General features: G+C 47.5%; 1 protein-coding gene across 1 annotated transcript; it reads right to left on the bottom strand.

Annotated features, from left to right (window-relative positions):
- Nucleotides 1-481: 481 nt before the first annotated feature.
- Nucleotides 482-26,598, bottom strand: ERCC3 (ERCC excision repair 3, TFIIH core complex helicase subunit). Its single transcript, XM_073647471.1, has 15 exons — nt 26,423-26,598; nt 20,207-20,412; nt 18,457-18,693; nt 17,846-17,895; nt 16,394-16,529; nt 15,846-16,010; nt 15,326-15,530; nt 13,347-13,661; nt 12,889-13,073; nt 12,158-12,360; nt 6,540-6,636; nt 4,728-4,845; nt 2,527-2,645; nt 2,029-2,181; nt 482-1,001 (listed from the first exon to the last, which is right to left on the bottom strand). Exons 1-15 carry the CDS (start codon nt 26,448-26,450, stop codon nt 867-869), a joined length of 2,352 nt encoding a protein of 783 aa, XP_073503572.1. The 5' UTR covers nt 26,451-26,598; the 3' UTR covers nt 482-866.

Here is a 26,598-nt window from a genome sequence, read left to right as displayed (position 1 = left end):
GTCACACTCCAGTATCCGGCCCTTTAAACATTCAATTTTCAGGCCGCTTTAATCATCGTAAAACAACAAAGGTTCTACTCGCATTTCAATATTGGTTTTCAAAATCTACGCTTACTTTCAGTGAATAGAAACAATCACATCTTTGCGCCATTTTTTCCCTAGGCATCGCCAGTTACAGGATTAGAACTTTCTGGGGTCCGGTCGTCTTGCTGTGAGCCCCTCTCGTACATGGAAATCAATCCTCATTGGGACATAAATGTGAAGTGCTCAGCAGTCACACCCTCCACTCACCTTCTACTGTTCTGTAGGTCAGTCCTTACTGCGCTTCTAGCATTCTATTCATGGACCAGGAGGCTCAGGATGAGCAGTTTAGTCTATTCTGTATGGATGTGGCTTTTAAAGGACACAGACTAATGATCGCCCGGACTCAGACCCAGTGAATCAAAACAGAAGAGCTGATACCAGAGAGCAACAGCAGAACTAAAGTCGCAATAAATTGAATCCTTTTATTGCAAGGAAGTAGAACAGTCAGACTTTATACACATCGTATAAAAAGAGTCGCCGGCAGCAGCTGCGCCCACGCCGGGCACCGCCGCCGCCAGACCGTGCCAATGTATCGCTACATTATAACCAGAAACACATGTTACAGGGCAGGAAGAAAACTCCTTTAAGATTCCTGCGAGGAACATTCATCACAGGAAAACGCTAAATAAATAGTTTATAAAAGGGAAAAAAAAAAATATTAGAAAAATAATAATTTGAGAGTGTCGCCTTCTGAGACCCGAGTGTCAGCGGCGCGCGTCACCGCTTCTTCCCACGGTCCCAGTGTGAACAGCGCCTCAGATCATCGGCAGAACGGCGGGCCTTCATTTACGGAAGCGCTTGAAGAGCGGGTGCACGTGTTTGTTGCTGGCGCCTTTGTTTCTAGGAGCCTGATATTCCATGTAGACTGTGTCGTCTGCCCCAGACATGGAGCTCATGGTGCCGAAACGCCGCGCCACCTGCAGAGAATGAAGGAGAATGTAAGGAGGGGGATGTGAATCATTTGTTGGGGGGGTCCGGTTTTTTTGGTGCATTTTGCAACATTTTTTTTTTTACTTTGACACATTTATTAACCCCTTCCTGCTGCAGCCCAATGCAGGTTTTTGTTTTTTTTTCACCCTCAACTTTTTAAGAGAGACATCACCACCCCCACCCCCCACCCCAAATATATCGATATATGAGGGCTTGGGGGGGTTCCCTTTACTGACAATATCCTGAAGAACGAAGAGAAAAAAAAAAAACAAACTTCAAGAGCTGTGATCTGGGAATTTTTTTTTTTTTTTTTTTGGGGTTCTGTGTTTCCAACATTTATTAGATGGTAAAAAATGACCCAGTGACGACTCTGCAGCGCTGTGCGGCTCCAGCGATATCAAACTTGCAGAGCGAGTGTTGGAAAACCCCCCACCCCCCCCCCAAAAAAAACAGAATGGTGTATTATAAAAAAAATAAATTATAAGAAAATATTTGGATTCATGGCCATTTTCTCTCTCTCAGATCTATGACACTTATTTATTTTAATATTTATTTTAATGTAAATATTTATTTTATTCCTTTATCTTTAAAGGGGAGAGATATATCTATATCTAGCTATCTATATATCTATCTCCCTTTAGGGACTTGAACCCCCGATCTTGTCCTGGACACCGCAGTTTATAGTGAAAGTGAAGTTCGCTGATGACGCTCGGCCACAGGCAAAAAAACACATTCACCAGCCCGTCGTATAATGTGACAGGTGCCGGTCTATCGGATATTCTGGACTATCAGACTCTTACGATTGGTATTTTACACTGGAAACGAGCGCCAGATTATCAGACGTTCCAGATTACAGCATACCAGATTTCACACTGGCCGGAGTGAGGATTTCCTACCGTCTCAGTCTGGGGGGGTGGCGTTTTTTTTTTTTTTTTTTTTTTTTTATTGTGGAGTTCCCCTTTAAGGCACAGGTGAAGATTACAAGGTAACGCTCTTGCTCAGTCTTGTACTTACGTGGGTGGATTTGGATCCAAACTCTCCGGCCACCACTTCCTCTTCGGCGTCGAGGTCGGAGGCAGCCAACACTTTCTGGAGGAGATGCTGCTGGTCCTCCTTGGTGGAGAAGCTCAGGTCCTCCTCCTCCATGCCGGCCAGCTTCGTGATCACCTGATTGAAAGGGGACAAGGAAATTAATTATGTAAATGAGCAGCAGGCCGCTATGAATATCTGATAGCCCCGCCTCCCTGCAGATGCCCCTCCTCCCTGCAGATGCCCCACCCTCAGAACAGTAAACTTGCAGTAGTTCCTTTATTTGGCCATTTGTCCCCCCCCCCGTTTATCCCGGTAGTGATGGAGGTGATGGGGTTCTCCCACTATAGCCCCCTCCCTGCTTCTTATCCTCCTGTCTGGATGATTCCATTAAATACATATACAAGAGTGGTGATTGCATCTTCTGTACAGCAGACTGCCTCTCAGTGCTGCACAGACTTGTTGCAGGATGCCTGCCTTCACCTTAAAGCTGTAGCCCTGATCCACCAGGAACCGCTGCCTCTTGGTGGAATAGGCCATTTCCTGAGTGTCCTGTGACACCAGAGAATAGAAGAAGGCGTTGTATTCCTCAGCAACCATTCCTGGAAAAAAAGAAAGGAAAGAAGTCACGTACAGGTGTAAAAGGGGCGTACGACCCGGGTAACGGGGATGTCACCTAGATGTCCTGGGTCAGGAAATCTGCAGGACAGAGAATCTCTCATCTGTATAAATACAGGAGGAACACATAATAAGCAAAGGGTTAAAAACCCACCCATACACACCTGACATTTCACACAGCTGAGTTTGTTACAATGTATCCAGTCCAGTCTATCCTGAGCTGTCAGAAGAACCAAGTCTTGGCAGTTTACTACAATGTATCAGTGCAGGTAAGGTGGATTGTCCAGACAGAGAGCGAGAGCGCGCCCGGCCATGAGAGCGGTCACAACATCAGACCAAAGCGGAAACTTGCAGGTTGTACAAACTTTACAGCAGAGTTTCTGAGAAAGTTGGGTGATGGCCGAGAACAGCTCAACACCCAGCTCTCCAGGACTCCTGACCGGCAAATCTAATCATGTACAGGAGCGACGGAAACAAGACAGCAAAACTAATCAAACACTGCCGATAAGGGCCCCAATAATACTACACGTATGAACAGTGACTGCACCAGCAGAATAGTGAGTGCAGCTCTGGAGTATAATACAGGAGGTAACTCAGGATCAGTAATGTAATGTATGTACACAGTGACTGCACCAGCAGAATAGTGAGTGCAGCTCTGGAGTATAATACAGGATGTAACTCAGGATCAGTAATGTAATGTATGTACACAGTGACTGCACCAGCAGAATAGTGAGTGCAGCTCTGGAGTATAATACAGGAGGTAACTCAGGATCAGTAATGTAATGTATGTACACAGTGACTGCACCAGCAGAATAGTGAGTGCAGCTCTGGAGTATAATACAGGATGTAACTTAGGATCAGTAATGTAATGTATGTACACAGTGACTGCACCAGCAGAATAGTGAGCGCAGCTCTGGAGTATAATACAGGAGGTAACTCAGGATCAGTAATGTAATGTATGTACACAGTGACTGCACCAGCAGAATAGTGAGTGCAGCTCTGGAGTATAATACAGGATGTAACTCAGGATCAGGAATGTAATGTATGTACACAGTGACTGCACCAGCAGAATAGTGAGTGCAGCTCTGGAGTATAATACAGGATGTAACTCAGGATCAGTAATGTAATGTATGTACACAGTGACTGCTCCAGCAGAATAGTGAGCGCAGCTCTGGAGTATAATACAGGATGTAACTCAGGATCAGTAATGTAATGTATGTACACAGTGACTGCTCCAGCAGAATAGTGAGTGCAGCTCTGGAGTATAATACAGGATGTAACTCAGGATCAGTAATGTAATGTATGTACACAGTGACTGCACCAGCAGAATAGTGAGTGCAGCTCTGGAGTATAATACAGGAGGTAACTCAGGATCAGTAATGTAATGTATGTACACAGTGACTGCACCAGCAGAATAGTGAGCGCAGCTCTGGGGTATAATACAGGATGTCACTCAGGATCAGTAATGTAATGTATGTACACAGTGACTGCACCAGCAGAATAGTGAGTGCAGCTCTGGAGTATAATACAGGATGTGACTCAGGATCAGTAATGTATGTACACAGTGACTGCACCAGCAGAATAGTGAGTGCAGCTCTGGAGTATAATACAGGATGTGACTCAGGATCAGTAATGTATGTACACAGTGGTATCTCTGTAGATTTGTACTGTACGTCTCTTGTGCTGGTATAAGGTGGACATGCATTTATCGGATTGAATAAAATAAGGTTACAACGCTGCAAATATTCACACCTAGAATAATTCTGCACATGAAATAAATCTGACTGATGGAGATATTGGGGGTGTGTGCCCCTCCATTGCTGGTGTCCCTGGTACAGATCTATACAGTTATATTGTTGCCCTTGCAGTACTGGATCTGGGGCTCGGGTACAGTTTATTGCAGGGTCTTATTTGCTCCATAGTCCATTTTCCTGTGGATCTTCCCGATTATTAGAGAACATCTGAACCTTGCGAGTCCCATGTGAAGGAGCAGCCGCCGATATCCAGGAAAGTATTAAATACAGCGCAGATATCGGCCGACCGTAACTACACGGACAGATTTTTACCTTTTTTTGCTCTCAGGACACGGCCCAGACGCTGCGCCTCCTGCCTGCGGGACCCTCCGTGTGAGGAGATCTGGATCAGCACATTGGCTTCAGGTAAATCGAAGGAAGTGTCACCGACCTGCCGAACACAAACTCACTAAGTATTCAGCTGCCCCACAAGGAATAGAAGGGGTTTCGCAATTTACTTCATTATGGAACACTCCATGGCTTCCAAATCTATATCATCTGGTGGGATTTGGCTCCTGGGGCGCCAAGGGTTTAAACAGACTTAAGTGCTGATCGGTGATGTGATTAAGGAATTCCCACAGCTGCAAAACGAATAGGAGTTACCTCCCTCTGAATTCTATAAATGCTTACAATTTAGGCACGTATATGGGGCGGAAGGCATTATTCTGGAAGTGGGGGGTACCCCGAAACTCAATAATACAGAGAATAGCTAATCTACACCGTTCTCGTGGACGGACCTCATTACTTTATAACAGAAGATGCGATCAAAAGAGAAATGGGAGAGTGTAATGGGACCATAGAGGAAAATCACTGGTCAGATATACTGGAAAGAGTCCCACAGCTGTCTTTAAGTGAATCCCATCTATATGTGATACACCGGGTATACAGGACACCTCAATTCTTATTTAACATAGGATTTCGTTCAAGTCCCCACTGTCCTAGATACAAAACTATCACAGCAGATATGCTTCATATGATGTGGAACTGTCCTAACCTGGTGTCCTTCCGGAAGAGTGTTGTAGCAATGATTAACAGGGTTTATTCAATGGACGTAGAGCTTTCACCATTAGTATGTGACTATTGAGGAGTCCGGCAAAATTGCGGCGACAAATATGTTATATATGGCAAGAAAACTGATGGCCCAAAAATGTATCGCAGATCAGGAGCCTATGATAATCAGAATTTATTAAGTTAACTGGATAGTAAATTTGAATAAGGCATATACCTAAAAAGAGATGTGATCTCTAAATTTGACAAGATATGGGTGGATTGATGGCTCTGGTTAGACATCTAGGGAACGGAGGAGATTTCGCCTCGCCTTGCTTTGAGTTACGTTTATACGATGCCTCAAATTAAACTTCTTTGAAAATTAATAAAAATGTTATTAGTGCTTCCACAAGTTATATGTAATTGGATTGACTATTGTTACTATGTTCAAATATTTGTTCATCTAATTATCCTGGTTTTGCAGAGCCAAGATGTATAAATAACTCCTGTTTAATGCTTCTTAAGGTTGGGGGGGGTGGAGAACGGTGTTTCTCCAATGTTTGCCTGGTTGTTTTGTTTGTTTTTTTTATTTATTTTTACCTTTGTGAAAATCTTTATAAAAATTAATAAAAATATATAATAATATAATATATAATAAATAATAACATATAATAATCTAATATATAATAAATAATATAATAAATAATATATATCTGCCCCAGAATCCAGAAAAAGAGAGTTTAGTTTTATGGGAATAGTTTTAGTATTGTTTGCAGTCAGTGAATAGAACCTAAAATCCATCATTATTATCCGTGCTTTGCTTGTTACTGAATAGCGGGGGGAGTATCCCCAGTAGGGCTGCTGCAGAGCGGGTCAGGAAACATATGACCGATCCTCAGACCTCCTGAGCGAATCCTGCTCACACATGACTTGTAAGAGATGTAAGGAAACACCATAACGAGCTTTGCAGCTTTTCTTTACATCCAGAGGCTAAAACCTATGTTCCAGTTACTGACAGCAAGCAGAGATCTTGAGAATGGTGACAAATGTCAGCAAAGGCCGATTGGAAAGCTGCAGATACTTCATTTGCCTTCTCACCTTTGATATAAAGATGGTGTTGATTTTTGGATTGTGCTTAAAGTTTTGAAGAATTTGCATCCTCTCCCCCTGTGAGGTCGGGCCATAGATGTACGGTCTGGGAAAAAAAAAAAAAAAAAAGTTAATGTTACTGTAGCCTTAAATCACTGTTTTGCCATAGGATTCTGAAAGACAATAGTCACATCCAGAGCTGCACTGACAAAGCACGATGTCACAGAGCGCAGATAAAGCTCAACACCTGCAGATCCTGCGCACAGGTTTAGACCCGACCTGAGCAGGAAAACTTATGGTTCCAACATTTAGCTGGAAAAAGTTTTGAAAAACAAAAGTTTTGAAAACTGTTTTGACAGGAAGAGGCCGAGCAGGTATAAGGGGTCATATAAGGGGTCGCACCCCAGGATGTAGGGAGGTGACATGTAATAACGGTGGCGGCTCCGAGTTCATTCCTTGCTCGCTCACACGGAACAGTGAACACGTCTAGTAACATTCCTCCAGCAGCGCTGCCGCTAATCTCTTTTCAGGCCAATTTGAGAAAGATTAAAGGATTCTTCCCAGAAATAAAAAAAAAACACAACAGATCTGTCTGGATTGAGGATCAGCGTTCACAAAGTGTAGTATAATAATAACGCAGCACAACATTGGGTCGTGCATTGGCGCGGCGCCCGAGGTGCCACATCTGTGGTCGCAGTCTGTCTGGTCGCTTGTAACCACTTGTCAGAAACCGATACATTTCTGGACTTAACTGGAAACAATGTATCATTGAGGCGACAGACGACAAGTGACGACCAGATGGTTTGTAAGCATTCGATCCTCTCTCGTGGGGAGTATGTAGCCGCCGGGCAGGAGACGTCTCACCGGTTACATTATCTGGGTTATTCCTGACGTCGCCCAGCAGCCATATTGTAAGGAATGAAAGAGAAAAATCTAAACCTGATGGATTTTTAGTTGCAAATCACAAGTGACGGTACCGGTATAGAGTTCAGTGTAACATTAGTGGACAGAGAACCATTTGTTTTATATTCAATTTTCAGGGTTATTTCAATGGAACTAGTAATCGGAACAGGTGAGGTGGGTGTATGCACAGCTACACTGCTCAGTACTGCTGAATAGTGTCCTCCATGCTGCTGCTCTATAATACGTGGTTTAGGTCTCCTAGCGTTGTATTCACTGCTACACTGCTCAGTACTGCTGAATAGTGTCCTCCATGCTGCTGCTCTATAATACGTGGTTTAGGTCTCCTAGCGTTGTATTCACTGCTACACTGCTCAGTACTGCTGAATAATGTCCTCCATGCTGCTGCTCTATAATACGTGGTTTAGGTCTCCTAGCGTTGTATTCACAGCTACACTGCTCAGTACTGCTGAATAGTGTCCTCCATGCTGCTACTCTATAATACGTGGTTTAGGTCTCCTAGCGTTGTATTCACTGCTACACTGCTCAGTACTGCTGAATAATGTCCTCCATGCTGCTGCTCTATAATACGTGGTTTAGGTCTCCTAGCGTTGTATTCACTGCTACACTGCTCAGTACTGCTGAATAGTGTCCTCCATGCTGCTGCTCTATAATACGTGGTTTAGGTCTCCTAGCGTATTCACAGCTACACTGCTCAGTACTGCTGAATAGTGTCCTCCATGCTGCTGCTCTATAATACGTGGTTTAGGTCTCCTAGCGTTGTATTCACTGCTACACTGCTCAGTACTGCTGAATAGTGTCCTCCATGCTGCTGCTCTATAATACGTGGTTTAGGTCTCCTAGCGTTGTATTCACAGCTACACTGCTCAGTACTGCTGAATAGTGTCCTCCATGCTGCTGCTCTATAATACGTGGTTTAGGTCTCCTAGCGTATTCACTGCTACACTGCTGAATAATGTCCTCCATGCTGCTGCTCTATAATACGTGGTTTAGGTCTCCTAGCGTTGTATTCACAGCTACACTGCTGAATAGTGTCCTCCATGCTGCTGCTCTATAATACGTGGTTTAGGTCTCCTAGCGTTGTATTCACAGCTACACTGCTCAGTACTGCTGAATAGTGTCCTCCATGCTGCTGCTCTATAATACGTGGTTTAGGTCTCCTAGCGTTGTATTCACAGCTACACTGCTCAGTACTGCTGAATAATGTCCTCCATGCTGCTGCTCTATAATACGTGGTTTAGGTCTCCTAGCGTTGTATTCACAGCTACACTGCTCAGTACTGCTGAATAGTGTCCTCCATGCTGCTGCTCTATAATACGTGGTTTAGGTCTCCTAGCGTTGTATTCACAGCTACACTGCTGAATAGTGTCCTCCATGCTGCTGCTCTATAATACGTGGTTTAGGTCTCCTAGCGTTGTATTCACTGCTACACTGCTCAGTACTGCTGAATAGTGTCCTCCATGCTGCTGCTCTATAATACGTGGTTTAGGTCTCCTAGCGTTGTATTCACTGCTACACTGCTCAGTACTGCTGAATAATGTCCTCCATGCTGCTGCTCTATAATACGTGGTTTAGGTCTCCTAGCGTTGTATTCACAGCTACACTGCTCAGTACTGCTGAATAGTGTCCTCCATGCTGCTACTCTATAATACGTGGTTTAGGTCTCCTAGCGTTGTATTCACTGCTACACTGCTCAGTACTGCTGAATAGTGTCCTCCATGCTGCTGCTCTATAATACGTGGTTTAGGTCTCCTAGCGTTGTATTCACTGCTACACTGCTCAGTACTGCTGAATAATGTCCTCCATGCTGCTGCTCTATAATACGTGGTTTAGGTCTCCTAGCGTTGTATTCACTGCTACACTGCTGAATAATGTCCTCCATGCTGCTGCTCTATAATACGTGGTTTAGGTCTCCTAGCGTTGTATTCACTGCTACACTGCTGAATAATGTCCTCCATGCTGCTGCTCTATAATACGTGGTTTAGGTCTCCTAGCGTTGTATTCACTGCTACACTGCTCAGTACTGCTGAATAGTGTCCTCCATGCTGCTGCTCTATAATACGTGGTTTAGGTCTCCTAGCGTTGTATTCACAGCTACACTGCTCAGTACTGCTGAATAGTGTCCTCCATGCTGCTGCTCTATAATACGTGGTTTAGGTCTCCTAGCGTTGTATTCACTGCTACACTGCTCAGTACTGCTGAATAATGTCCTCCATGCTGCTGCTCTATAATACGTGGTTTAGGTCTCCTAGCGTTGTATTCACAGCTACACTGCTGAATAGTGTCCTCCATGCTGCTGCTCTATAATACGTGGTTTAGGTCTCCTAGCGTTGTATTCACTGCTACACTGCTCAGTACTGCTGAATAGTGTCCTCCATGCTGCTTCTCTATAATACGTGGTTTAGGTCTCCTAGCGTTGTATTCACAGCTACACTGCTCAGTACTGCTGAATAGTGTCCTCCATGCTGCTGCTCTATAATACGTGGTTTAGGTCTCCTAGCGTTGTATTCACAGCTACACTGCTCAGTACTGCTGAATAATGTCCTCCATGCTGCTGCTCTATAATACGTGGTTTAGGTCTCCTAGCGTTGTATTCACAGCTACACTGCTCAGTACTGCTGAATAGTGTCCTCCATGCTGCTGCTCTATAATACGTGGTTTAGGTCTCCTAGCGTTGTATTCACAGCTACACTGCTCAGTACTGCTGAATAGTGTCCTCCATGCTGCTGCTCTATAATACGTGGTTTAGGTCTCCTAGCGTTGTATTCACAGCTACACTGCTGAATAGTGTCCTCCATGCTGCTGCTCTATAATACGTGGTTTAGGTCTCCTAGCGTTGTATTCACTGCTACACTGCTCAGTACTGCTGAATAGTGTCCTCCATGCTGCTGCTCTATAATACGTGGTTTAGGTCTCCTAGCGTTGTATTCACTGCTACACTGCTCAGTACTGCTGAATAATGTCCTCCATGCTGCTGCTCTATAATACGTGGTTTAGGTCTCCTAGCGTTGTATTCACTGCTACACTGCTGAATAATGTCCTCCATGCTGCTGCTCTATAATACGTGGTTTAGGTCTCCTAGCGTTGTATTTACTGCTACACTGCTCAGTACTGCTGAATAATGTCCTCCATGCTGCTGCTCTATAATACGTGGTTTAGGTCTCCTAGCGTTGTATTCACTGCTACACTGCTCTGTACTGCTGAATAATGTCCTCCATGCTGCTGCTCTATAATACGTGGTTTAGGTCTCCTAGCGTTGTATTCACTGCTACACTGCTCAGTACTGCGGAATAGTGTCCTCCATGCTGCTGCTCTATAATACGTGGTTTAGGTCTCCTAGCGTTGTATTCACTGCTACACTGCTCAGTACTGCTGAATAATGTCCTCCATGCTGCTGCTCTATAATACGTGGTTTAGGTCTCCTAGCGTTGTATTCACTGCTACACTGCTCAGTACTGCTGAATAGTGTCCTCCATGCTGCTGCTCTATAATACGTGGTTTAGGTCTCCTAGCGTTGTATTCACTGCTACACTGCTCAGTACTGCTGAATAATGTCCTCCATGCTGCTGCTCTATAATACGTGGTTTAGGTCTCCTAGCGTTGTATTCACAGCTACACTGCTGAATAGTGTCCTCCATGCTGCTGCTCTATAATACGTGGTTTAGGTCTCCTAGCGTTGTATTCACTGCTACACTGCTCAGTACTGCTGAATAGTGTCCTCCATGCTGCTGCTCTATAATACGTGGTTTAGGTCTCCTAGCGTTGTATTCACAGCTACACTGCTCAATACTGCTGAATAATGTCCTCCATGCTGCTGCTCTATAATACGTGGTTTAGGTCTCCTAGCGTTGTATTCACAGCTACACTGCTCAGTACTGCTGAATAGTGTCCTCCATGCTGCTGCTCTATAATACGTGGTTTAGGTCTCCTAGCGTTGTATTCACAGCTACACTGCTCAGTACTGCTGAATAGTGTCCTCCATGCTGCTGCTCTATAATACGTGGTTTAGGTCTCCTAGCGTTGTATTCACAGCTACACTGCTCAGTACTGCTGAATAGTGTCCTCCATGCTGCTGCTCTATAATACGTGGTTTAGGTCTCCTAGCGTTGTATTCACAGCTACACTGCTCAGTACTGCTGAATAGTGTCCTCCATGCTGCTGCTCTATAATACGTGGTTTAGGTCTCCTAGCGTTGTATTCACAGCTACACTGCTCAGTACTAATGTAACGTTCTCCTTGCTGCTGCTTTTTTTTTGTAAGTGTTTATCTCAGCACAGTGCTGGATTCTCAGCTACACTGCTGAATAATGTCCTCCATGCTGATACTGCTGCTTTTGATTATGTGATACCTAGAGAGAAGAGAGCAGGAATCCCTCATGTCTGTGCACTGTGTATGGGAGACTCCATAGTTAGTCTTCACCCACTAGCTCAGACACAACTGAAAATTAGAGACAGAACCTGCAGAGGGAAAACTGGTGCAAAACACAAGTCATATAAAGGCCAGAAGTCGTATTTTCCTCATGTACATACACAAGCAGTCGCCTGTTTTGACAGGTTCATAGAAGCTGAAATTTTCCCACCGCTGGAAGTCTGAAGTCAAAAACGCCCCAGTCGTCCATCCTCTGCTAAAAAGTAAAAAATACCCAACAACCCCTGCGTCGAGCTTGCGGGGGGGCCGGCGGCTCATTGTCATGCAGGGCCACTTACTTGTTGAGCCTGATGGCGTACTCCTTCAGCGCAAACACATTGTCCGCGAACACAATGATCTTGTCATTCCGCCGCTCATGGAACTTAATCAGGAACTGGCAGGCTCGGAATTTATTTGGGTTCATGGTGTATAACAGGATCCGTTTCTTTGTCTTGATGGCGACGTATTCTCTGTAGAACTCGGGGGACATGGGGCACCAGACCTGAGGGACAAAGGCAGGAGAGGAGGAAGCAGGCGGCCAATATGGAGGCCGGGGCTGTATTCTGAACACGCAGCTCGATTGTCTGGTGAGAGGAAGAAGCTGAATAGACCCCCGAAGGTGAAAGCCTCAATACGAGCCGCGGGGCACAAGGGGGGCTCACCACGGCAACAGCCTCCTCCGGCCGTCGGGAAGAAAAGAAGACGTCTTAATCAGCTCTGAGGCTTTCATGAAATTAGCTGAAGAAAAAACAACAAACGACGAAGACGAGGAGAAAAGCGACAAACAGCAGAGAGTCTGCAGGAGGGACGAGGAAGGAGTTATGGGGGCGAAAGCACTTAAGAAGTCAGGAAAAGTGTCAGGACATGTCTCACAGCTCGTCGTAGTGTTATAGTGGCGGGATGGCCACTCGCTGTGATAATGGTACGGGCAGACATTGTGGGGCGCTCGGTCCCCGGACTCTGGATGCACTCAGCAGGTCCATGATGAATTGGGCTGAGTACCCCCTAACATATCCCCCTGCCCCCTTACCTCCGCGCACTGCACCTTTGCGATGTAGCCGTTGTTCTGCAGCTCCATCCAGTTGGCTTCGTACAACTTTGGCCCAATCAGAAAATTCAGATCAACTATTTTGTCGTCCTCTCGGACCAGGGTGGCGGTGAGGCCGAGCTTACAGTGCGCCTGGACGATGGTCAGGACGCGGCGGAACATCTTTGCTGCAAGAGATAAGGAGCAGATGCAAATGGTTATAGAAGAAGTCTAATCATAAAGCTGAGAGAACGTGCAAACTTATCAGACATTACTCTCTAGTCACATCCAAAGCTGCGTAGTTAAGGTCAAGTTTCAATCTCCCTGCTGCCCTCTGCTGGATCGATGTCAATGTACAGGAATGGGCCTGCAGTGCACAGTGGAAGCTCACCCTGACTGACATCCTTTATTACCGCAGCTTTGGATGTAACTGGAGTAAAAAAAAAACCTCTCTCCTGTACCTGGGATGGTATGCACCTCGTCCAGGATCATCAGACCCCACTCCTGACTTTTCAGCCACTCCATCACCCGCTCTGCTTCCCACGACCTCTTGGTTGTGTGCCCCAGCATGGAGTAGGTGCTGATGGCGATGGAGCACCCGATGGGCTTGTCCTTGGCGTCGGAGGTGAAGCGACAGATCTGGCTGTCGTCAATGGTCGACCACATCTTAAACTGCGCTTTCCACTGCTCCACCGACACGGCGGAGTTACCCAGCACGAGGCACCTCTTCCGCACGGTGCAGGCGGCGGTGACACCGACCAGAGACTTCCCGGCACCTGCAGATAGAAACGATCTCATCAAGAACATTGATCACCAGGCTCGGCCGCAGCTAAGAAACAGGACAAAGAAAAAGTTTGATAGAAAGTTTCCCGACTTTGTATTCAGCCATCAGGATCTCCGTTGTCAGTGAATGAAAACCTGTTTACATCAGCACAACGCAAACCCAACAACAACACCATACTGCTGAGGGTTTGTTACAACTGCATCCAATCCTCAGTCATCTAAACATCCCAGACTGGAAGACTTTACCTGCACCGATACCTTGTAACAAACCATCAAGGCAAGGGGATACATTGTTGGATACAATTGTAACAAATCCTCAGCTGTGAAGTATTGGGCTATACAGTACCACACATTTTGATTGATATGTTACATTGTTGCGACCGAGATCTTACACAGATCCTGAGGAATTGGGTTAAACAAGCCTAAACAATTACATAAATATTGGGACCCCTCGTGGAATAGGCAGCTGGAGACCCCGGATATTGCACTGACCACCTATGATCCATTGGCTTCTGTTCTGCTGCAAAGTACTGATATATGGCGCCCTCTGCTGGCAGCTCCCCTCCACTGTCGTAAATTACTGATCACTGGAGCCCCCTGCTGGCAGCTCCCCTCCACTGCCACAAATTACTGATCAATGGCACCCTCTGCTGGCAGCTTCCCTCCACTGCCACAAATTACTGATCAATGGCACCCTCTGCTGACAGCTCCCCCAACTGCAGAAAATTACTGATCACTGGAGCCCCCTGCTGGCAGCTCCCCTCCACTGCCGTAAATTACTGATCAATGGCGCCCTCTGCTGGCAGCTTCCCTCCACTGCCACAAATTACTGATCAATGGCACCCTCTGCTGGCAGCTTCCCTCCACTGCCACAAATTACTGATCAATGGCACCCTCTGCTGACAGCTCCCCCAACTGCAGAAAATTACTGATGACTGGAGCCCCCTGCTGGCAGCTCCCCTCCACTGCCGTAAATTACTGATCAATGGCGCCCTCTGTTGGCAGCTTCCCTCCACTGCCACAAATTACTGATCAATGGCACCCTCTGCTGACAGCTCCCCCAACTGCAGCAAATTACTGATCAATGGCGCCCTCTGCTGACAGCTCCCCCAACTGCAGAAAATTACTGATCACTGGAGCCCCCTGCTGGCAGCTCCCCTCCACTGCCGTAAATTACTGATCAATGGCGCCCTCTGCTGGCAGCTTCCCTCCACTGCCACAAATTACTGATCAATGGCACCCTCTGCTGACAGCTCCCCCAACTGCAGCAAATTACTGATCAATGGCACCCTCTGCTGACAGCTCCCCCAACTGCAGCAAATTACTGATCAATGGCGCCCTCTGCTGACAGCTCCCCCAACTGCAGCAAATTACTGATCAATGGCGCCATCTGCTGACAGGTCCAGCTTGTTGCTTCCCCCCTCTCACCGACCTGTTCTCAAAAGGGCAGAGGGATTTTCTCAGAAATTAAATTTGGATGATTGCCGAGCACTGACCCGCATGGACCCTGAGCATTGGGGGCAGACACCAATGTGAATGGGGCAGCGTTGGAGCAATGCCCGCTCTCTGCACCAGTTTTCTGAATCCCCCTTTACTTTGTACGGGCCCCACCACATAGAACACCACTGATGAAAGCTGAACCAACAAGGACCCTCACCGCAGGGGAGCACGATCACCCCGGAGCGGGCGCGGCCGTTGCCGAACATCTTGCGCAGGCTCCTCTCCTGGTAGGGGCGCAGGACGGCGGTGGGCTTCAGGTCAATGTTGATGTCCGGGTTCATGGTGTCATTCCTGAAGTCGTACTCTGCCAGCAGCGGGTACTCCAGGTGGATGCATTGCTTCTGGAGAACCTCAATCATTTCCTGAAAAAGACACCACAACCGCCATTACTGGACAGGAGGATGGGGACGGCGAGGATGGGGACGGCGAGGATGGGGACGGCGAGGATGGGGACGGCGAGGATGGGGACGGCGAGGATTCCTTACAGCCGGCCCCTTTATGCCAATGCCCCTACATTTACTTTGCATCAACTTTCACAAGATTTCTGCTTTTTGCTGCCAATGTGGGATTCCACCATCATCATCAAATCTATCGTCCGTCTGCAGAGGGAGGTAAATCCGAAGTCTAGAGGCGACTCATCGCGCTCCCAGAAACAACGAGGATACGAACGGTTTTACCTGTTTAACCTCGAACGAGACAGTCTGTGTCTCCTCTTCCTCCTCTTCTTCTTTGTCCATCTGTTCGTAAAACTCAAACAGGTCGGCCGGGACGTCGGTCTTATTCTGCGTCTCCGGGACCTGGGAAGTGGAAGGGCCCCCGGCCGGATCCGTCGTCTTGGAGATCTGGGAATAAATGTGTCTTATGAAGCTGCGTCATCTTTGTGGTCGTCGGCATAATATACTGCATTTGGAAACTTCTCTCCATGAAATGATTCCAGCTAAACCTGCACCAATGTGAATGAGAAGAGCTGCAGGGTAAAGCACGAGGGAGGAAGTCTCTGAGGATACATGAGGGAGGGTAGAATATCTTACTCTTCCCTGCACCTTTCCATATGTGCAGGGACATATGTCTGGATGAGGGGCAGGTGTGGATCTCAGCCCCCACCCCTATTTCTTCTAGAAGTTTCATAAAGTTATTGGTTTTGTACAGCACGGACGACAAGCATCGCCCGCGGCAGACGGGTTCACAGTATACAACTCTGCTACCAGTCAGTGAATGGACGTACAGCAGATTTGCTGGTAAAGGTCTCGGTGATCAGCTCTGTCTCCTCTCCCTCCTCATTCCTCAGTCTGCAGCCGCGGACGACTTTGTCTTTAAGGAGATCCTGGATGACGTCGGGGTGCGTGCTCTCCACGAAGTATCTGCAGGTCAAAGGATCACATTTAGGCCACGTGGAGACGCTGCATGTTCATCCCACAGACGTCCACCCCGAATTATGTGAACGCAATCTGCTGCGCTTATTGCAACTGGTTTTTCTATGAGTTTCTGATGCAAAGGTGAGTATTTTTTACATGCAAGTGTGATTTTTTTATGCATTTTTCAAGCCTTCTAGGACCATGTTCCCACACAGCATAAATGATGCGGGTTTATTTGGGCAGAATAGCCACCGCTCTTACAGTTCAAAGCAAAGTGTATGTGATTTCATGAAAACTCCGGCCACCGTGCGTTCACAGACGCTGAGGAACTGCGCGATTATCGGGGCATTTCTTTTCTCTCCATGGTTTTCTATAAGGAGCCCGAGAAGAAACTTGTAATTATGCAGTCGTGTGCTAAGTGTCGAATCGTATCGTCAGCGCACAGAAAAAAATAGGTATAAAAAAAGCCGCCTCCAATCTGTAATCGCTTCTGTAAATACTCAACGACGTCTGAACTAAAATGCAGCGAAAAAAAAAGGGAAATGCAAAAGATAAGTCGCAACTATTGGCGTGAACAAAGGCGCAAATTGTGCAGAGAAAACACCAAAGAGGCGGCTCTGCAGAATCTTTAAAAACGCCGCCGTTAGGAGCCGTCGTGGAATCACATCCACTTTGCTTAACTGTTAAATGCAGCTCAGGACGTGTTCACACACCGCATTTTTGCTGCATTTTTTTTTTTTTTTTTTTTTTGCATCATCAGGAAAATGAAGCAGCTAACCTTTATTAAAACATGTATCTGATGCTTTTTTCGGTGGCATGGCTTCATTGGTCTGAATGAGGAAAAAAAAAAGAGGAGTAAGGGTGTGTTCACACGTGGAGTTTTGGTGAGTTTTCCGACAATTCCTTCAGCGTTTTTCACCCATTCAAATGGAAGAAAATAAAGCAAATAAAAACGAAGCAAAAATGCATGTATAGTACGCACAGTGTTTTACTACTATAGTTGGATGAACTGACATGCTACGGTAAAGAAACAAGAAATGTACGGAGTGAATGACACTTTAGAAATCTCATTTATTTTGCGGCTACTGGAAAACGCTGCTTTTCCTGCCGCTAAAACAGATGGACATAACACTGTGTGAACAAGACCAACGCCAAGCTGGAGAATAGGCCAGCACTAAATGTCAGTCGCAGGTTACCGGCCTCCTGCGTGTTACATTAAAGGCAAAAGAGACGAGCAGCTATAAAGGGGTCTGGCGGCCGCGCGGGGTCCGCACACACAGCGCGCCGACCCGCGCGGGCCTTGGGGTTAGATTGTATCTTACCTGTTATGCTTCAGAACCAGCTTGACTTTCCCGTAGCTGACCGTGCAGAGCTGCAGGCGAGAAACACTGACATTAGAAACCAAACCCACTGGGCAGCAGTTAGAGGGTCGCTGCCATTTCTACCAAGTCCTTACTTGTCTCGGAGACCCCCCTCCCCCCCATCAGTGCTAAAACTAAGGAACCAACAGTGAATATAAACGCCTCCTGACTACGTTCATCTACCACAAGTGCACAGCTCAAAACAAAAACCTCCTGACACTGTAACGAGGTCTGCAGCCGTGGCACAGCAGTATTTCAGCCTCTGGATATGCACAGAAGATTGTGACCCTTTATTATAATTTTATATTCATTTATACACATACGTTTCATCTTTTTAGAGCACAAGTAACCTGGATCAATCAATGCTCTTAATTATAGGGGTCCTGAAGTTTTCAGGGTGGTCTCCTAGTGGTCCTCCTCCGATAAGTCTATGCTTACAGAGCATGAAAAGTTATCCATTGACCTCCGTGACATCGCGGAGGGCAGAGTTATATGGATCAGTACGAAGGGGGGAAGCATTTATCATCAGATTGTCCTCGAGCACCTGCCGGACCCCCGTCCCGAACGCTCACCTTGATGAACTGCACGATCCCCTCGGGGACGCCGGTTTTGCTCAGCTTCTGTAAATACTCAATGATGTCTGAGGTCTGCAGCCCGACACTGACGGCAGCGTACAGGGAGTAGGCGGTGAGCTTGTACTCGTGGACGTGCACCGGGCGGCAGACGGGCTCCGAGATGGCGACAAGGAAGTCCTGGGCGTATTTATAGACCGGAGAAAAGGCTTCTAAGAAGATGTGTCCGTCCGGGGCCTGGAGCAATCAGATAAATCCCGATGATCACCTGGTGATTCCTTCACAAATCCCAAACTTAGAATCCTAAAGTCTACAGTAATAACATGATTTAAAGGGGATTTCCCAAAATTAAAGGGAGTGTCAGCACGAAAATACAGTTTAAACTACTTACACAGTCTCACCAGGGTCTTAGCCCCTAAGCAGTGGACCCTCAGTAGCACCGAGACCGCAGGGGCCCAGCACGCACAGGCACGGTGTCAGTGTGGCTGATGCAGGCAGGAGGGGGGTATGACCACTCATGCGTACGGTCACTGTATGTGAGTGTCTGTTTGGTGGAACGGAGCACCAGGGAGCCCTCATTTACATATGAAAGAAAACTTTTTTTTATAACTAAAGAAGTGAAATTTATACGGCAGAGATGATTTTATAGAGGCCAAACCCCGAAAGGAGTGTATAAGTAGTTTACATTGATGTTTGGGGGAGACATGTTCCCACCATGAGGATTTGGTGTTTGATGTTAGAGATTTTCTGCACCTTTCAGCCATATTCTGTCACTTGCACTTTTTTTCATTGTATTTTTGATGCTACGGTTTTGTCTCTTTTTCAATGTCAAGTTTTAAATAAAGCAGTTTTACTTTTGACACGTCATGGTATTTGGCCAAAACTTCACTGACGGTCATTTGCGGATTACGTGCACTTTTTACCTGCAGATTCTCTGTGTTTATTGCAAGTTTATGGGGAGAATCTGTATAAATACCCGCAAGAGCGATTCACGCGTTCTTTTCAAACATGCAACGCAGGAACGCTTACACAGCGTAAAAAAAAAATAGCTCAGTGGCAGGAAATTTCTATTGGTCTCATCCACTTTGCTGGAGCTGTAAAAAGCTCGGGTTTTATTGCACCAAAGTCACTAAAATCTCATAGTGGGACCTTAACTTAAATCAGCATTTCCAACCGGGATGGAGCAATGCCCAGGGTGCCATGCAGGAGAGCAGCCCAGGGTGCCACGCAGGAGCGCAGCCCATGGCTGCTTGCAGCACCACTAATTTATTCAATTGCCCTTTCGTCTATAAAATGCAGATACACCAGAAGGAAGCGGCCGCGCTGCAGGAAGACGTCACCGGCCTCCTGTTTTGCGCCATCATGTCGTCTCCAAGATATAATGATATCATGGAGTTTTCATGGTCAGTCAGGAGAAGACGCAGAACACCGGCTGCATGGGAGCCCTCCCATGTGAGGAGAGGTTTTCTGTTTCATTTCAGGTGGGCACATATTTTTTTATATTAAAGAGGCGCAATATATGTCTGTTCATTTGTAAGAATTATTCAGTAATTTATTTTTCTTTTTTCACCTTTATACACCAAGTCGTACTAGACGAGGACCTGGATAAGACCCAATTACCACATTCAATCACATTTTGCAATATTTATGAGAAGTGGCCGCGGAACAGACCGGGCACTGCTGATCAATAGGGTAATGTGCAGGCAGAAGCCCACCTGTCTACTTTATAGCCGGACCCCCAGACACCTACCACCCAGAGTGGACGTGACGTGTGGTCGCCCTTCAGGGGCATTTCCGATCTGTAATCTTTGGCGTTATACTCGTCCAGTTTGATGCTGGCCTCGTCCACTTGCTTTCCAGCCGCAGAGGGCACAGCTTCCTGGTCATTAGAGGGCGCAGCGTCATCGTCATCTTCCTCCTCTTCATCATAGTGACGTTTCTTGGATTTTTTCTTATCTGTAATGAGGATAAATACAAAGGGTTAATATCGCTGGCATCGCTGTGATGGACACTAGAGAAAGCTGCACATAGAGCCGACGCCATCCGGACATGAGGACTGGACAGACCCAGGTCACCGCAGGGACTGGAAAATCACAGATGGCAGCTCGTTCATGGGTGGTGGCTCCAGGAAGGAAATTTCCAGGAAGAATAACAGAGGGTGGCACAATACACAAGTGATATACAAGGAAGAATACACAGGCGGGACATCAGAAAGGGAACAAATATTCTGGGGACCCCACAACCTTTTATCACCTAGGTTCAGTCTGGAGCAGGACGACAAGTTGGGAACGTCACCCTCAACTCCACTTACTAAAACAGTGCAGGCATCTAACCAAGGGGACAGCACAGGCTCGGACCCCCGCAGTGCAGAGCCACAGCCGGACATGGGGCAGATATCAGCACAGGCCCGGACCCCCTTCAGTGCAGAGCCACAGCCGGACATGGGGCAGATAACAGCACAGTACCCCCGCAGTGCAGAGCCGCAGCCGGACATGGGGCAGATATCAGCACAGGCCTGGACCCCCGCAGTGCAGAGCCACAGCTGAAGCAGGACACGGGGCAGAGATCAGCACAGGCCCGGGCCCCCGCAGGCAGAGCCACAGCCGGACATGGGGCAGAGCTCAGCACAGGCTCGGAACCCTGCAGTGCAGAGCCACAGCCGGACATGGGGCAGATATCAGCACAGGCCCGGAACCCCGCAGTGCATAGCCACAGCCGGACATGGGGCAGATAACAGCACAGTACCCCCGCAGTGCATAGCCACAGCCGAAGCCGGACACGGGGCAGAGATCAGCACAGGCCCGGGCCCCCGCAGTGCAGAGCAACAGCCGGACATAGAATCATAGAATGGTAGAGTTGGAAGGGACCTCCTGGGTCATCTGGTCCAACCCCCTGCTCAAAGCAGGATTCACTAGATCATCTCAGACAGATGTCTGTCCAGCCTCTGTTTGAAGACTTCCATTGAAGGCGAACTCACCACCTCTCGTGGCCGCCTGTTCCACTCATTAATCACCCTAACTGTCAAAAAGTTTTTTCTAATATCTAATCTGTGTCTCCTCCCATTTAGTTTCATCCCATTGCTTCTAGTCTTTCCTTGTGCAAATGAGAATAAAGATGATCCTTCTACAGTGTGACAGCCCTTGAGATATTTGTAGACAGCTATTAAGTCTCCTCTCAGTCTTCTTTTTTGCACGCTAAACATTCCCAAATCCTGTAACCGTTCCTCATAGCACATGCTTTGCAGACCGGTCACCATTCTGGTCGCTCTTTTCTGAACTTGCTCCAGTTTGTCGATGTCTTTTTTAAAATGTGGTGCCCAAAACTGTACACAGTATTCCAGATGAGGTCTGACCAAAGAGGAGTAAAGACCGATAATGACTTCACGTGATCTAGACTGTATGCTTCTGTTAATACATCCCAGAATTGTATTTGCCTTTTTTGCTGCTGCATCACACTGTTGACTCATGTTCAGTCTATGATCTATTAGTATACCTAAGTCTTTTTCACATGTACTGTTGCTTAGTTCTACTCCTCCCATTCTGTAGATGCTTTTTTCATTTTTATTGCCCAGATGTAGTACTTTGCATTTTTCCCTGTTAAAAACCACTGTTAGCTGCTGCCCACTGCTCCAGTTTATTTAGGTCTTTTTGAAGCCTCTCTCTCTCTTCTCTAGTATTAGCTATCCCTCCTAGCTTTGTGTCATCAGCAAATTTAATCAGTTTACCCTCAATTCCTTCATCTAAATCATTGATAAAGATGTTGAACAATACAGGTCCCAGGACAAAGCCCTGTGGTACCCCACTTGAGACATTCATCCAACTGGATGTGAAGCCATTTACGACCACTCTTTGAGTCCGATCACTAAGCCAGTTATGAATCCACCTAACAGTTGCCTTGTCCATTCTATACTTGGTCATTTTTTCAATAAGGATGGTGTGAGATACTTTGTCAAATGCTTTGCTGAAGTCAAGATATACTATATCTACAGCATTTCCCTGATCCACCCAGTCAGTGATTCTGTCATAGAAGGAAATTAAGTTAGTCTGACATGACTTGTTAGTTACAAACCCATGCTGACTCTGGTTAATCACTTCATTCTTATCCATGTACTTACATACATGTTGTTTAATAATTTGTTCAAAGATCTTTCCTGGTATAGAAGTCAGACTCACCGGCCTATAGTTCCCTGGGTCCACCTTCTTACCCTTTTTGAAGATAGGAACAACATTTGCTCTTCTCCAGTCTTCTGGGACTTCTCCTGTTCTCCAAGAATTTTCAAAGATTATGGAGAGTGGTTCTAAAATTTCTTCTACGATCTCCTTCAGTACTCTGGGGTGTAATTCATCTGGCACTGGAGACTTGAACTCATTTATGTTAGCTAAATATCCCCTCACAATCTGTTTACAGATAAAGGAATAGAAGAATCCAGGTTAATAGGACAGAAGATCAGTTGATGTTACATTTTCTTTGAGAGAAAACTGATGCAAAATAGGAATTAAAAAGTTCGGCTTTCTCAACATCCTTTCTTACCATTTCACCATTTTCATCCTGTAAAAATCCTATAGCATCTTTGACTTTTCTTTTACTTTTGACATACCCCCAAAATCCTTTTTTATTGATTTTGACATCTCTTGCAAGCCTTAATTCATTGTCAGCTTTAGCTAACCTGATACGTGCCCTGCAGGTTCTGCAGACTGCATTATAATCTTCTTTAGATATGCCTCCCTCTTTCAATTTGATAAACACATGCTAAAAAGAAAGCAAGAAATGTTTAAGTTCTGTGTTCATCCATCCTGGTTTCCTTAAATGCTTCCCATTCTTCCTACTTTTCGGGATTGTTAACGATTGTGCTTTGAGAATCTCATTTTTAAAAATTTCCCATCCTTCCTGGACATTTTTGTCCTTAAGGACATCCAGCCATTGGATCCCTCCTATTCTCTTTATGAGTCTCTTAAAATCTGCCTTTCTAAAATCTAACCTTGAAGTTTGAGTCTTCACATGTCTTCCACCTCTAGTTATCCAAAATTCTATAATACATGATCGCTTCCTCCTAGTGTCCCAGACACTTTTACCTCCTCAACCATTTTATCCCTGTTTATAAGGATTAGATCCAAAGTAGCAGATCCCCTTGTTTTCTCCCCTACCGTTTGGAAGATAAAGTTGTTGGCAAGAGAGGATAAGAATTTGTTTGACCTGTTAGCTTTACTTGAGAGAATCCCAACAAATGTCTGGATAGTTGAAATCTCCCATGACCACTAAGTCATATTTTTTGGAGAACTTGGTCATTTGATACATAAAGAGTTCATCCATATCTTCAGCTTGCCCAGGTGGCCTGTAGTAAATGCCTACAATGGTGTCCTTTCTGTTGTTCTCTCCTTGTATTCTTACCCAAACAGTTTCCACAGAACTCACAGTCTCTGAAGCTTCAATCTCTGTGCAGATATTCGCTTTTCTAACATAAAAAGCGACACCTCCTCCTCGTTTATCAAGTCTGTTTCTTGCAAATAAGTTGTATCCTTTTAGCCTTTTATTCCAATCATGTGTATCGTCCCACCAAGTTTCAGTGATTCCAATGACATCATATTCCTTTTCCTGCATTAGTAGTTCCAATTCTCCTTGTTTGTTGCCCATGCTTTGCGCATTTGTATAAAAACATTTTAGTTTGTGATTGGTTTCTCTTCGTCCCATATTTTTATTATTTAGCTTTTTTTTGTCTTTGTTCTTTCTGTCCACTTCCAGTAGCAGAGATCTCAATAGTATTTGTCAGCTGTATGGCTTTTTCTGGCCTTTTGCTTCCCTTCCCACATTGTTCTAGTTTAAAGCTCTCCTGATGAGTGCAGCAAGGCGACTTCCAAATACATGTTTTCCAGTCTTCGTAAGGTGCACCCCACCTCTAGCAAGTAGTCCATCGTATAGGTAATTCATTCCGTGATCCAGAAATCCAAATCCTTGTTGACGGCACCAAAAACATGGGGCAGATATCAGCACAGGACCCCCGCAGTGCAGAGCCACAGGAGGACATGGGGCAGAGAACAGCACAGACGCCCGCAGTGCGGAGCCACAGCCGGACACAGGGAAGAGATCAGCACAGGCTCGGACCCCCGCAGTGCAGAGCCACAGCCGGACATGGGGCAGATATCAGCACAGGACCCCCGCAGTGCAGAGCCACAGCCGGACACAGGGAAGATATCAGCACAGGACCCCCGCAGTGCAGAGCCACAGCCGGACACAGGGAAGAGATCAGCACAGGCCCGGGCCCCCGCAGTGCAGAGCCACAGCCAGACATGGGGCAGCTATCAGCACAGGCTCGAACCCCCACAGTGCGGAGCCACAGCCGGACACAGGGCAGAGATCAGCACAGGACCCCCGCAGTGCGGAGCCACAGCCGGACAAGGGGCAGAGATCAGCACAGGACCCCCGCAGTGCAGAGCCACAGCCGGACAAGGGGCAGAGATCAGCACAGGACCCCCGCAGTGCAGAGCCACAGCCGGACAAGGGGCAGAGATCAGCACAGGACCCCCGCAGTGCAGAGCCACAGCCGGACAAGGGGCAGAGATCAGCACAGGACCCCCGCAGTGCAGAGCCACAGCCGGACAAGGGGCAGAGATCAGCACAGGACCCCCGCAGTGCAGAGCCACAGCCGGACAAGGGGCAGAGATCAGCACAGGACCCCCGCAGTGCAGAGCCACAGCCGGACAAGGGGCAGAGATCAGCACAGGACCCCCGCAGTGCAGAGCCACAGCCGGACAAGGGGCAGAGATCAGCACAGGACCCCCGCAGTGCAGAGCCACAGCCGGACAAGGGGCAGAGATCAGCACAGGACCCCCGCAGTGCAGAGCCACAGCCGGACAAGGGGCAGAGATCAGCACAGGACCCCCGCAGTGCAGAGCCACAGCCGGACAAGGGGCAGAGATCAGCACAGGACCCCCGCAGTGCAGAGCCACAGCCGGACAAGGGGCAGAGATCAGCACAGGACTCCCGCAGTGCAGAGACACAGCCGGACAAGGGGCAGAGATCAGCACAGGACCCCCACAGTGCAGAGCCACAGCCGGACACGGGGCAGAGATCAGCACAGGCCTGGACCCCCACAGTGCGGAGCCACAGGCGGACACGGGGCAGAGATCAGCACAGGACCCCCGCAGTGCAGAGCCACAGCCGGACATGGGGCAGAGATCAGCACAGGACCCCAGCAGTGCCATAGCCGGACACGGGGCAGATATCAGCACAGGACCCCTGCAGTGCAGAGCCACAGCCGGACAAGGGGCAGATATCAGCACAGGACACCAGCAGTGCCATAGCCAGACACGGGGCAGATATCAGCACAGGACCCCCGCAGTGCAGAGCCACAGCCGGACAAGGGGGTAAATATCAGCACAGGACCCCCGCAGTGCAGAGCCACAGCCGGACATGGGGCAGATATCAGCACAGGACTCCCGCAGTGCAGAGCCACAGCCGGACAAGGGGGTAAATATCAGCACAGGACCCCCGCAGTGCAGAGCCACAGCCGGACAAGGGGGTAAATATCAGCACAGGACCCCCGCAGTGCAGAGCCACAGCCGGACATGGGGCAGATATCAGCACAGGACCCCCGCAGTGCAGAGCCACAGCCGGACATGGGGCAGATATCAGCACAGGACCCCCGCAGTGCAGAGCCACAGCCGGACATGGGGCAGATATCAGCACAGCAGACAGGGCAGTGGAGAACCACAGGTCTCAGCGACACCATGATAAGAGAACCACAACTCCCAGCATCATTAACCCCAGTCTCTACAGTGTGATGAGAAGACTACAACTCTCAACATTCCTCTTCTGGCTATGGTGTAATGGGAAAACTACAACTCCCAGCATTCCTTATGTGTCAACATTGCGGCACTACAGCCCCCAGCAGGTAGACTTCCCTAGACCAGCTGTGCGGCCGCCGCTGATAGGAGCTGCAGTCCCGGGATTCCGCCCCGCAGTCTCCTACCTCGGTCCGCTCGGTCCTTCTTGCCCATTCCGCTGCCGCACTCAGGTCTCCGCCGCCGCCGGGGGTGAGAGAAAACTAGGAACTGCGGCCGCTGACAACAGAAGCTCCACAGCAGCAGCAGACCCCGCCCCCTGCAGAGGACTGGCCAATAACACCGCACAGCGGAAGAACACCGG

Source organism: Phyllobates terribilis, unplaced genomic scaffold (genome assembly GCF_046119375.1).
Source record: "Phyllobates terribilis strain yellow unplaced genomic scaffold, ASM4611937v1 Scaffold_9__5_contigs__length_417890890, whole genome shotgun sequence".
Taxonomy (NCBI): Eukaryota; Metazoa; Chordata; class Amphibia; order Anura; family Dendrobatidae; genus Phyllobates; species Phyllobates terribilis.
This window is presented reverse-complemented; position numbering and strand designations above follow the sequence as displayed.

What these genes read in the sequence shown, in the direction of transcription:
- ERCC3 (XM_073647471.1), bottom strand. Translation starts at nt 26,450, where the DNA reads ATGGGCAAGAAGGACCGAGCGGACCGAG. An exon ending in TCTCGTTCGAGGTTAAACAG is followed by an intron (nt 15,531 to 15,845) that starts GTAAAACCGTTC and finishes TGTCTTTTTCAG; the next exon opens with GAAATGATTGAGGTTCTCCA. An exon ending in GGTGATCGTGCTCCCCTGCG is followed by an intron (nt 13,662 to 15,325) that starts GTGAGGGTCCTT and finishes TTCTATCTGCAG; the next exon opens with GTGCCGGGAAGTCTCTGGTC.